At 37.0% G+C, this 14,454-nt stretch overlaps 1 protein-coding gene across 1 annotated transcript in view; it reads left to right on the forward strand.

Moving 5' to 3' along the window:
* Positions 1-14,454, forward strand: part of SLC4A5 (solute carrier family 4 member 5) — a 139,694-nt gene that overhangs the window by 14,254 nt on the left and 110,986 nt on the right. The window contains exons 3-4 of the mRNA XM_063448669.1: positions 116-177; positions 2,428-2,619. Of these exons, the coding sequence (XP_063304739.1) occupies positions 129-177; positions 2,428-2,619 (241 nt within the window). The 5' untranslated portion in view covers positions 116-128. The remainder of the gene's footprint in view (positions 1-115; positions 178-2,427; positions 2,620-14,454) is intronic.

Consider the following 14,454-nt stretch of genomic DNA (forward strand, 5'->3'; position numbering starts at 1 on the left):
TTGGATGTTATTTTCCAGTGGGCTAAAGTAAAATTTGAGAAGCATTATTCTCCAAGGAACGAGTTACATTACATACATTAAACCACGCTGACCTATTTGCATCTTTTTCTTGTAGTTCTGGTGATACCATGGATGAAAGTGTGTTAAATTCCAGGAAGAAATACGAAGATGAAGATGGTAAGATGAGAACTACCATGAAACTGGGATTTGTGTGATTTATTTTTTTATATATACATATATAATCCATGATCCTGCACTCACATTTGTAGTATAAGTGCCATGGAGCTCTTTCAGCTAAATCAACATAAATCTCCAAGAAGAAAGGCACACGCTGGGCTTTTTGAAGAAGATTTTTGTCTTTATTAATAACACACGGGTTACAGCAATTAGGAAAGTCCTATGATGGACTGAAACGTCGATTTGCGGTAACCCGTGTGTCATTAATAAAGACGGATAATTTTCTTCAAAAAGCCCAGCGTGTGCCTTTCTTCATGGAAATTTAAATATATATACACACACGCAAACAAACCAATCTGGGGGAGTTCTGCAAACATTGTATGCCACTTCATCCAACATACACTCTCTAAATGTTCACAAGTCAGTATTGTAGACTAAAGTTAATATCCTGTTCTTACCACCATTCCTGGGTGACACACACAATGGTAAATTGTATATTATCTTACTTGTTAAAAAGAGAATGAATTGTACTCATGTACGTATGCACTTACTTAGCAACAGTGTTTACATATTTTTCTGTTGTTTCACCGGTATCAGATTACCTATATATTCTTACCTATTATAAAGCCAGTTCCTATTTTGAACCTCACAACATACAGCCTACATTGATGTCACTAGGTAGCATGGATCCACTGAATTTTAACATAAGCATGAAATATCATAAGCTCAGATTTGTCACACCTGGCATTTTCCACCTGTTCCTATAACTCGTTCAATTGTTACTTTAGGAAATGTTTTATGATCTCTTTTTGTAAAGTGTTTGTTACCAGTTGTGATGCCTCTTTGAATATCACTGCCTTTCTATGTTGGCATCAATGTTTGAGGATTGGGGAACCTTATGTCAAACTCTTCAATCAAAGTGTTTTCTTATTGTTGGCCTGTTCTTGGCACTCTGTCAGCCACATGTGAGAGACTCACTTTAGGATACTCTATATGGACTGAATTGCACAACAATTACCTTTAGAGTCTTTTTTCATATAACATGAAAATATCACGAATGGAGTGCAGCTATGTATGGAAAGATGAGGTGTATCTAATGAGCTGATCATTTTTGTCACATTTAAGGATTCTTCATTTGTATAGTTTTCCTAATGCTTAATACTGGAGGGGTACAGAGCTGGAAGTGGGTGGTCTTTAGCTGTTAAGACAGGGATTGTCTGTAAGAAGGTAGGGAATATTCAGTGCAGGGTGTGTGGTGTTCCCAGCCAAACATCATGCCAACTGCCCAAGGGCGAAAGTACTCTTCCAGGGTCATCTCAATTACTTTTCAACCTTTACAGGCTTTTGCCATTATAATATGTTCTTATAAGATCCTGTATGATGACGTTTCCCTTTGCTTAAAAGTAAATAAATGTGCAAAAAGTTATTTAAAAGTGGGAAAAGTTCAGACAATGATGGAGAGAGATCTGAGCATCCCATATTTGAATGCCCCCAAAAGAAGAGACCTATGGCAAAGGTGGTTTAACAAAATTGAAAATTGGCTATAGATCATATTAGGACTTACCTGAGCTCAGAAATAATTAGAGCCATGAGTTAAAGATATATCCTCTCTCAATGCCTGACCCGGCAGATAACACTGTATTGTGTTTGTATTCTGTATTTTGTATTTTGTATTATGTAAATGTGTTAATTATGTTAAAACAGTATTGGACTTATGTAGTCCTAGTGTTAAATGTATGTGTGTAAGAAATTAAATAAAAGAATTTATACTAAAAAAAAAAAAAAAAGTGGGAAAAGTAATTCCGTTTTTAAAAGAAAAAGTGGAAAACAATATATGATACTGAATTTGTTTAATTGCCAGAAGATTTGATTACAAAGAAAGTAAACATAAAAAAAAACCTGAATAGAAGGTTTTGCATGTACACTGTCCCTACCTGCCCCATGACAGAAGCCATGTAATGATTTGTGAGCACATTAACTCTGGCAACGCAGTAGAATTTTTGCTTTGGCCCTCGAGACGCATTTCACAGAAGGTTATGGAATTTTAAGTGATTTTGTGAGTTTACCTTATCAAAAAAATATAATGAACTTTGATGAATTAATACATTTCTTTACCCAACAGCAACTCTCAAAAACTGATTTTAAAAAAATGACAACGTTTATAGGACGGAATGACAAAACAACAATCTGTTAATATGTGAAAATGTCTTTGTTCCTGTATGTTCCACTAGTATGCCTATATCTTTGTAGATTATCACAACATCTATATTGGCGTGCCTGCTCCCAGGAGTTACAGGAGAAAGCGACGCAGAAGAAGATCTTTATCCAGTCGGGACAGGAACTGTGACAATGAAAAACAATATGGCAGAGATGAGCACTCTGATACAGATGAGGGAGGTAGAATGAACTTTGACAATGAGAGCTACAGCATCAGCAGAACAAGTGAGTAATTCATATTTATTAAAATCAGGGATGTGTCAGGTACTCCTTGTTTATTTACATGTGTGTGTTAGCTTTTATTTCAGCTAACACACACAGTAAATATTTCTGTAACGGCTTGCCATCGCTAAATAAATTAATTTTTGCATTGGGGAGCTGTAGTGCATACTACTACTACTACTACTCTTCAGGATATAATTTTTTTTAAATAAATGATTGAACTAGAAACATAATCTTATTAGTAGTATCCCACATCCTGTGATGATGTTTGTCTGTGGTCTTCGCCAACGTCCTGGTAGGAATGAGCATAAACATCAAATTAAAAAAGGTGGAAAATGAATGTCCTGATCTCCTCATAGTGTCACATGTGTAATGCAGGATTAATCCATAAGGTGAGAGAGGTTCAGAAGAAGCCTCTACAATCGACTCCTTTGACTAGGGAAAAGCATGGTACTCTAAATGTCCAGGAGTTCTGTTTTTCAGAATGTGGCTGTGCATCATGGGCATATTACTTACAGCCATGTAGGTCACATTCAGTGAGAGAAATGTGGCCCCCAAAGAGTCTTGGCTCTGCAAATGTTTGTAGACCACATTTCCCACAATCCCTTCACAGCTTAAAGGTGAAGATTTGTAACAAAAAAAAAAATATATGTGTATGTCATTGCATATATAATATCTGGATATGTACCTGTGTATTTGTGAGCTTGCTTGGCATGTGGCAAAAGTGGTTGTATTGGGTGGTTGGGTTTATGTACTGCACTACTCTACTAATGTGTAAAAGGCCACAGTAACATTAAGGAAGACTCATACTATTGTAATCTTCATTTGTCACCATCAGGGACCAAGTACTTTAGAAATAAAATCATGCAGGTCTCCCAACAGTTTTTGGCAGGGCAGACTTAATTTTAAGGTGTTGTACCTCTGTCTTGACTTTATTCATAGGCAATGGGGTACATATGAATAAAACAAAGCCTTACGTGTGTTATTTGTGTTGCAGAACCTCCTTTAACTAGTTGTTCTCCTGCTTACATAGGTAATTGTATGAGTACAAGGCAACTTGTTTATGGTCATCTTGAAATGTATTTACTTTTAAATAGGCAGATATGGCTTTACATTGTATTTGAAGTCTGAGGTCGGATGGTCATGTCATCAATAATTTAATATATCAATTGGGGGGGTCTTGGTGTTTAAGATGACGCACTTCTTTATAACTCCTGAGATAGAGCGCACTTATGGAGTCAAATGCCCTTAAAATCTTCAGATATCGACTGCAAATGGCAGCAGACCGAATCCTACACAGTCTGCCACCTCTCGTGCACGGATTGCACTGTCCTGAGGGGCAGGCAACTTGATCTTGCTGAGTGGTGCAACTAGAGGCCAGCCGGCTGGAGAGAGGTCCATAATCTACTGAAGACTCTTTGCTGTCCCGTTACTCCCACGCTGGACCTGTAAAGGGTTATCCTGGTCCCCACTAACCAGAAGCACGTATCTTTATTGATTCCTAACAAACTGCATTCTATCTAAAGGTAGAGGCTTCAGCAAGATGGTGGAAGCTCCTCTCACTAAAGTGAATACTCACACACGACCCTATGTGGATCACCACAGCTCAGTGGCACAATCTCTCAAACGTCTGGATGAGATTTCCCGACGTTTCTGAGTGGAATTGGAGAAGCGCACGGCCTTGAACCCACATCAGCCTTACATGGAGGTGAGGGGGAACCGAAAAGAAGTGCCAGACACGCCTCTCTTGGGCACAGGTCTTTCTTCAGTGCCAGTTACTTCTGAAGCTTTCCTACCTAGGCTGAGGGCCTCCAGGGTCTTGCCCCTGAAACGCTGGTGGTGGAAGGACACCTGGGCCTTTCTGCTGCTCCCGTCATGGGAAGGACTCTCAAAGTTGAGTCTCTGGTTTGAAGATGTTGGCCTTAAACAGGCCTGGGGCTGGAGAGGGGCCTTGCTTTGCCATCATTGTACCATCACCCTCTGCAACCTCCATATACCTACTACCTGTAAACAGAGTCCAGGAATCGGCTGATTTGGCAACTAACAGCTGCCCCCCTTCAATTCCAGACCCGGGGCATTGGCTGATAATTGACTTGTCTACTTTGACTTGTCTACCTGCCTACTTTGAGTGTCTCCAGTTTACGTCAAACAGTAATGTTCACAATGAACTTTTATTTTTAACTACACTGTTTTGAAATGCAGTGCTAGTGGTTTTCTTATCTTGACTGTATAGTCTGATAGGTAGCGTTTATACTATGCCAGTTAATCTACATCCTTTACAGCTACTAGTATTATAAAATTTTTGCATAGATTGATGCTTCTGATGTCGTCATATTTTCTTCTTTTTTTTTTTAAATAGGCTTGCTTAATTGTTAGGTGTCTGTGTACAGTCTGCAGATTTGTTCTACTTAGCAGTGATATTGAGTTAGATATGCTTCCATGCCAACACAAGTTATTGCTCTTGTACTGTTACATTTATACCTGTATTACGAATGTCACAACTATAATGCTGTATTACTTGTTTCATTGATGCCTCAAATAAAACACAGATTGACCAATATATATATATATATGTATATGTATAGGTGTATAAATATATATATATTGGCACTACTGAACAATACCTTGGTGCTTGAGTAAGGGCTAAAACATACAGAGGGCATGACTGTAAATTTTAAAAGCTGTTCTAGACATAGGGAAAGGATTCAGCTTATATGTTGCAAACATTATAAGTCTGTGTGTAATTAGATGAACGGAGCTAATAAGTCAGCATGCCTTTACTTGTAATATGTCTAGTGATGGAAGTTAAAAACCAAGCAAAAATGAATTATTAGGTTTAGGAGGTCTTATATGGGTTAAGAGGGGCTTAGGGTTAAAGGGGCTTATGGGTAGGTTTTACATGCCATCGAGGTACTGTTAAACTTAATATGATGATTCTCAGCCAGGCTAAGCTGTCTCCACTAATCCTAAACATCCCTCAAACTAACCATGGGTCTCTCTATTGTTCCCCAAACAACCCCGTCCCCTTCAAATTACTAAAAGATGTAACATTTAGATTCAGTGCCATTCTTTTTAACCTCATGTCTTTTTGGTGCAGTTTAATGATCTATTTTTCTGTCACATTAAAAAACATTCCCTCTTTTAACCCCTTAAGGACACATGACATAGAAACATAGAATGTGACGGCAGATAAGAACCATTCGGCCTATCTAGTCTGCCCAGTTTTCTAAACACTTTCATTAGTCCCTGGCATTATCTTATAGTTAGGATAGCCTTATGCCTATCCCACGCATGCTTAAACTCCTTTACTGTGTTAACCTCTACCACTTCAGCTTGAAGGCTATTCCATGCATCCACTACCCTCTCAGTAAAGTAATACTTCCTGATATTATTTTTAAACCTTTGCCCCTCTAATTTAAGACTGTCCTCTTGTGGTAGTTTTTCTTCTTTTAAATGTAGTCTCCTCCTTTACTGTGTTGATTCCCTTTATGTATTTAAATGTTTCTATCATATCCCCCCTGTCTCGTCTTTCATCCATGCTATACATGTTAAGATCCTTTAACCTTTCCTGGTAAGTTTTATCCTGCAATCCATGAACCAGTTTAGTAGACCTTCTTTGAACTCTCTCTAAGGTATCAATATCCTTCTGAAGATATGGTCTCCAGTACTGTGTACAGTACTCCAAGTGAGGTCTCACCAGTGTTCTGTACAATGGCATGAGCACTTCCCTCTTTCTACTGCTAATACCTCTCCCTATACAACCAAGCATTCTGCTAGCATTTCCTGCTGCTCTATTACATTAGAAAAGAAAATGTTACCTGCGCTTTTTCCTTAATCCCTATGTATATTTAGACAAATGGAGGTCATTTAGTTGCTCCAATGGCCATTGGAGGGATGCCCGCCTGCCAACGTCAAGGCAGACCCCCCCTAAGCGGGTCCTAACACTGACCCTTCAGCCTGCTTCCTTGAGCTTCTGGCAAAAATATCTCCAATGAGACAGAAAAGGGTATTTTTTTTTTTTTTATATACACCCCTTTACTTATTAACCCTTAATAGGGAACACATGGGATGGGTAGCAGCATTGTAACCAGGCTGTGTGATACAAAGTAAATACAAATACAAAAAGAGAAGTCCTGCGCTTAAGCTGCAAGGACTACAACACACATCAGCCCCAATATATAGTAAAAACCAAAGAAAAGAAAATGTTACCTGCGCTTTTTCCTTAATCCCTATGTATATTTAGACAAATGGAGGTCATTTAGTTGCTCCAATGGCCATTGGAGGGATGCCCGCCTGCCAACGTCAAGGCAGACCCCCCCTAAGCGGGTCCTAACACTGACCCTTCAGCCTGCTTCCTTGAGCTTCTGGCAAAAATATCTCCAATGAGACAGAAAAGGGTATTTTTTTTTTATATACACCCCTTTACTTATTAACCCTTAATAGGGAACACATGGGATGGGTAGCAGCATTGTAACCAGGCTGTGTGATACAAAGTAAATACAAATACAAAAAGAGAAGTCCTGCGCTTAAGCTGCAAGGACTACAACACACATCAGCCCCAATATATAGTAAAAACCAAAGAAAAGAAAATGTTACCTGCGCTTTTTCCTTAATCCCTATGTATATTTAGACAAATGGAGGTCATTTAGTTGCTCCAATGGCCATTGGAGGGATGCCCGCCTGCCAACGTCAAGGCAGACCCCCCCTAAGCGGGTTCCAACACTGACCCTTCAGCCTGCTTCCTTGAGCTTCTGGCAAAAATATCTCCAATGAGACAGAAAAGGGTATTTTTTTTTTTTATATACACCCCTTTACTTATTAACCCTTAATAGGGAACACATGGGATGGGTAGCAGCATTGTAACCAGGCTGTGTGATACAAAGTAAATACAAATACAAAAAGAGAAGTCCTGCGCTTAAGCTGCAAGGACTACAACACACATCAGCCCCAATATATAGTAAAAACCAAAGAAAAGAAAATGTTACCTGCGCTTTTTCCTTAATCCCTATGTATATTTAGACAAATGGAGGTCATTTAGTTGCTCCAATGGCCATTGGAGGGATGCCCGCCTGCCAACGTCAAGGCAGACCCCCCCTAAGCGGGTCCTAACACTGACCCTTCAGCCTGCTTCCTTGAGCTTCTGGCAAAAATATCTCCAATGAGACAGAAAAGGGTATTTTTTTTTTTTATATATACACCCCTTTACTTATTAACCCTTAATAGGGAACACATGGGATGGGTAGCAGCATTGTAACCAGGCTGTGTGATACAAAGTAAATACAAATACAAAAAGAGAAGTCCTGCGCTTAAGCTGCAAGGACTACAACACACATCAGCCCCAATATATAGTAAAAACCAAAGAAAAGAAAATGTTACATGCGCTTTTTCCTTAATCCCTATGTATATTTAGACAAATGGAGGTCATTACATTGTCTGCCTACCTTTAACCCCTTCAGGACCGCTGACGGTTCAGGACCGTCAGCGGTAAAACGTGCGTTTGGACCGCTGACGGTCCTGAACCGTCATAACGGTCTGGGGCTACTTACCTGATCGCCGTCGGTCCCACGGCGGCGATCAGTGCTCCACCCGGTCCAGGGGGACTGCCTGTCTGCCCGGGCAGTCCCCCCTCGGCAGATCAGGACCCCACGGCCATGTGATCACTCGATCACATGACCGCAATAGGGGTCTTTGTATCTGCCTGCAGGGGGACTGTCTGTGCTGACAGGCAGTCTCCCTGCAAGTAAAAAATCCAAAAAATAAAGTAAAAAAAAAATCAGTGTAAAAATAAATAAATAATATGTGTATATATATATGATATATATACATGTATTATATCTATATATAATATATGTATATGTATCATATATATATATAATGTCATATTAAGTGTATTTTTATATTTATATATACGTATATTAATATAAAAATACACTTATATTTAAATTACACACGAATATATACAATATATATATAATTGCTATATATATGGTATATATATATTATTATAAAATACAAATAATATGTTAATAAAAATAAATAACAAAAAATAAAAATAATTTTTAATAATTATAAAAAAATATTTATATATGCAATTTTATTCTAACAGTATTTTGATATATATATATATATATATTTATATCAAAATATACTTAGAATGTAATGATATATATATCTATGTATAAATAAATAAATAAAAACAATACGAAATATACATATGTCCATATACATAATTACATAAATAATTTCATAAATATACACGTAGACGTCAAATATATAAATATGTATATATATTAAAATTCTACATGTGTATTTATGTAATATTTTTACCTAATTAAGTAATTTTAATGACTGCAATTTGAGGGACCTGCCTGCCAACCCAGGCCGAAAGTCCAGATAATTTAATTTGCTAGCACTGTGTTTAACCCTGTAACTTTCTATGACACCCTAAAACCTGTACATGGGGGTACTGTTTTACTCGGGAGACTTCGCTGAACACAAATATTAGTGTTTCAAAACAGTAAAACATATCACAGCGATGATATTGTCAGTGAAAGTGAATTTTTTTGCATTTTTCACACACAAACAGCACTTTCACTGAGGATATTATTGCTGTGATACATTTTACTGTTCTGATACACTAATATTTGTGTTCAGCGAAGTCTCCTGAGTATAACAGTACCCCACATGTAGAGGTTTTATAGTGTTTGTGAAAGTTACAGGGTCAAATATAAGGCTTGATTTTACTTTTTTTTTTTATTGAAATTTGTCGGATTGGTTAGGTTGCCTTTGAGAGCGTATGGTAGCCAAGGAATGAGAATTAGCCCCATGATGGCATACCATTTGCAAAAGAAGACAACCCAAGGTATTGCAAATGGGGTATGTTCAGCTTTTTTTAGTAGCCACTTAGTCACAAACACCGGCCAAAGTTAGCGTTTCTTGCATTTTTAACACACAAACAAATATAAATGCTAACTTTGGCCAGTGTTTGTGACTAAGTGGCTACTAAAAAAAACTGGACATACCCAATTTTGAATACCCTGGGTTGTCTACTTTAAAAAAAATATGTACATGTTAGGTGTGTTTCGGGGATTTATGACAGATAACGGTGTTACAAGGTCACTATTGATACATTTAAAATATATATATATTGAAACAGCAATTTCCTACTTGTATTTATAGGCCTATAACTTGCAAAAAAAAGCAATAAAGCATGTAAACACTGGGTGTTTTTAAACTCGGGACAAAATTTTGAATCTATTTAGCTGTTTTTTTCATTAGCTTTTGTAGATAAGTAAAAGATTTTTCAAGTAAAAGTCCAAAAACATGTTTTTTTTTTAAATTTTTCACCATATTTTATTATTTTTTTTAAATACAATATTGGACATAATACAAATAATGGTATGTAAAGAAAGCCCCTTTTGTCCTGAAAAAAACAATATATAACTTGTATGGGAACCGTAAATGAGAGAGCGGAAAATTACAGCTAAACACAAACACCACAAAAGTGTTAAAACTGCTCTGGTCCTTAACGTACAAACATCGCAAAAACAGGCCGGTCCTGAAGGGGTTAAGTCCTCAGAAATAATCACCCCTAAATCCCTTTCCTCAGATGTTGAGGTTAGGACTCTATCAAATATTCTGTACTCTGCCCTTGGGTTTTTACGTCCAAGATGCATTATCTTGCACTTATCCACATTAAATGTCAGTTGCCACAACTCTGACCATTTTTCTAGTTTACCTAAATCATTTGCCATTTGGCATGTCATGTCATGATTCCCTTTTATTCCAGACGTTTGGTCCTTAAGGGGTTAAATGTATAAACTACATTCTAGATCCATGCAATCTAATACTGTACTCTTGCACTGCCACTGGGCAATCATGCATTTATACACTGCATTCTTAGATTTCAGACACAACTCACATGCCGTTGTGCATAATTACTGAAATATGTGCATGCTCCTGCACAACCATTGACACAATACATACACACAGAAATACATCTATGCATCTTCACATAGAAACACCACATAGACACTACCTTCAAGCATCATACCACACATATATTTCCACGACAAACACAACACACTACACAAAAAGAAAGTCATGACTTCACACCTAAACACACACAGAAATGCACTTGTTTCCACATAGCACACACAATTTCCCACTACACACAGAAATATGAACACACATTTAAATTTCTTCACTATTCAGATATAAATATATGAATTTTGAAATTGTTTTATATAATCCAATTTGTATATGCCAGGGAGACAGTTTTGTATATGCCATCACATTTAGTTTGAGTTTATTGATGTCTATTGAATAGAAGTACACATTTCTTATTTTTTATTTATTTATTTTTTTGTCTGGAGGGGTAGTTGTAGGGGCACCTGAATGTTTTGTGCTTACAGGTGTCTGAAACGCAACTCAGACTCTAAGTAGGGGGTAATATACAGATACAATATGTATGCATTTTTTCTATGCAGTCTGTACACATTGAATTTTGCTATACATTAGGTTGACGCTATTGGAGAATAATAGTTTTATGGTTAGATAAACAAACTCCTCAGTTTAATCAGGATTTTGTGACCTCACATACTGGAAGCCCCAGTCTGGATTTGAAACACTTGAAATTCCTTGTAATCTCTTCATTAAGTTGTGGAGCTTTGCTGAAGAAACTTCACGTCCCATAGAGACAGAGGCAGGGGACCCAGCATGCATTCAGAATCATCAGGTAAGATCTAGAGAACTCTCTGCAAGGTTAAGCATTGCCACTCCAATGATCTACTAGCACTGCATCAATTAACTCCATGTTCTACCTCTGTGTTACAACTCTCATTTCTATAGATTTCTATAAAATGTTTTGTAATGTACTTCAGGAGCTGGTTCACGAAAAATCAATGCATTTTCTAGTACTTTATATCTTTAATGTAGAGAAAGTTAATTTGTTGTTTTTTGTTTTAATTTTATTTACGTTTTCTATCTAAAAAGTAAATCAGTTCAGTAAGTAAAAAACATCTGCCTGAGATAATGGTAATATTAAGTTTAAATTTAATGAATACTTAATAAAAAAAATTAAATTATCAAACAATGAAAAACAAATGCCCATCTTTTTAAAATTACCAAGTAAAGCTTCCTTTAAAAATGCCCACTTAAAACAATTGAGACGTAATTCTAAGTTTTTGCCATAGTAATATAATAATTTAAAAGCCAGTACAAAATAAAAGGTTTATGGTGGAACAGAAAAAAAGAAGTTGTAAATAATGACAAAAAAAAAATTCGATTCTTAACAGTCAAGTGTTGGGGAGTTGCAAAAGACATAAAACATAAATTCCCATGATTCACTGCATAGTGACTAAGAGCCCTTAGAAAGTCCAAAAGCCAAAGGAAGTATGTTGGATTTGGAGTAACACACTGAATGTCTGAACTGCAATAGACTGGAACCTCTTCATCGTTTAAAAAAAACAAACAAATGGGAGATTTAGCAGATAACTCAGAATATAAAATACGATATGAAATGGCTTATATTTTTTAACTGTTAAACATAAATAATAATCAGGTTCTATATGTATAGTTATTAGACTAATATTTAATGTGTGAATTAATGTTTATAATGGCTGATTTATCATTCTCTCAGTACTAAATGTAAAATATCCAAAAACAAAAGACTCACCTTGAGATCCATTAACCGTAATGTACAATAGATTGATTACTATCTGATATTGGAGGCAGGCAGAATACGTATTTATTATAATCTACCATTGAAAACTTACTGGGTGACTAGGTGTAATAAGTATTGCAATCGAAAACGTTTTAGAAACTTTAACATTTTTAAATGTTTTAAACTGCTATAAAAGTTTTATACTGATAAAAAAAGAAAAATGACTTAAATATATTTTTCACATTCAGCATATATTTGTGTGAGTGTAGCTTTGATAACGATTTAGCAGGTGCATGGTATGGACAGTAACATTTAAATTAATTGATGTAGTGAGTTAATTGAATAAATGGTAAGTTGTGGTAAATTGAAATAAAAATTTGAAAAAAAGTTGCATAAACTATTTTCACTTAAATTTGACCTAAATTTTACACCATGAACATTTCATAAATCACTTTTTATCAAATACATCTCGTACAGTCACATTTCAAGTAATTCTTTAGTCTGCTAGTTTTTATTTAAAAGAACACTCCAGTATTAGAAATAGATACATTTATTTTTAACACTGGAGTGTTCTGTTTAATTAGATTTAGGGGCCCACTGCAAAAAAAAAAAGAGGGGTTATATACCTCTAATCCAGCGGAGAGACGGTCTTCTTGTCTAAGCTCCGCTTCACCTCATAAGATTCTTACTAATGAGGATCTTCTAGCCATTACAATGCTTCTCACAGTAAAGCATTGGGGTCCTAGAGCGCATGGCTGCGCCAATAGAGCCAGTGCTTAAACCAAATAAGGAAGGCTACACTCCCAGCTGTCTGATTGACAGCCAGTCGGGATCAACTTAGGACATTTGTAAATAGTGTTGATTTCTCATGGGGTAAAATAAAGTGGACAAAGGGGTCACTGTTAACGCCTTAAACACTTCAGCATGCTAAAATACTTTAAGAATTAGCAGTGTTCCTTTAATGGCAATATTGGGCTATAATTTTAATAGAATGAAGTGGATCAGACAAACGTTCGAGGGAAATTAGTAACAGGACCAGAGGACCTTTCTGTAAAAGGTACACTTTATTTAAAATATATATTTCATAAACTAAAATGTAAATTTTCTTAAACTATTTAAATATGTGAGTAATCTGAAAACATGGCCCTTGAAGATTACGTTATAGCCTTGCATTATGTTTGAATAATGTTTCTTTTATTGTGATTTCTTTGTTTTTGGTCAGTAATTAAAACCCTTCAGAATGCAGATATAAAATGGGAAAGGAATTCTTCCACAGAAATAAAGTGGGATTAACTTTTGACATATAATGCGTGAAAACTGCATTTCAAGCTAATCCTGCGAGAGGAACAAAGACAAGGTTGTTAGCTTCACTTTGAAATAATGCAACCTACGCAAAGGTATTTCTTGTATTGGTTGTACCACCTACAGAGAGAGAAAAATTAGTGCATTATGTGCATTACTCATTTTGATGCCATTGGATTTTCAAATTATTAAAGACCAATTCTGATTATTGATTTTCTCAGCGGCGGGTGGGGGTCCTAAATAAAAATGTTACCCCACCCCCACAGGTGACTAGGGGTTCCTAAACCCCTAGTCACCCCCCCCCCCCCCCCCAAAAAAATTAACCCCTACCTACCCTCCTCACCCTAACAATAATGAGGGGGAGGCCTTTAATTAAGTACCTGTAAAAAAAAAAAAAAACTTACCATTTGATGTCTTCTTTCTTCTAAAATCTTATTTTTTCAGCGCCAAAAAGGCCAAATAAAAATCCATAAAAATAAAAAAAACGGGCGCAAAAAATAATAATCCATCTTCACCCATGGAGGGCTCAGTGCAGACTGAGCTCTGCAGGGCGGGGGAAGGCTTATAAAGCCTTGCCCCGCCCTGCAGTTAGGCTCAGAGCACTCTGATTGGTGGGTTTAAGCCATCCAATCAGAGTGCTCTGACAGGTAAATGAAGAGACTGACAGGTAAGTCCCCCCCTTATTAGTACTTATGGCCCCCACCCACCACTCAGGGGTGGGGGCCAGGGGGGAGGACATTAGGTCCCCCCCCTTTATTCTAATTTAGGGGTCTCACCCGCCGCTCAGGTTTGGGGGCCAGAGGGGAGGACATTAGATCTCCCCCCCTTATTAGTATTTAGGGCCCCACCCACCGCTCAGGGGTGGGGGCCAG

This window comes from Pelobates fuscus, chromosome 3, assembly GCF_036172605.1.
Source record: "Pelobates fuscus isolate aPelFus1 chromosome 3, aPelFus1.pri, whole genome shotgun sequence".
Lineage (NCBI taxonomy): Eukaryota > Metazoa > Chordata > Amphibia > Anura > Pelobatidae > Pelobates > Pelobates fuscus.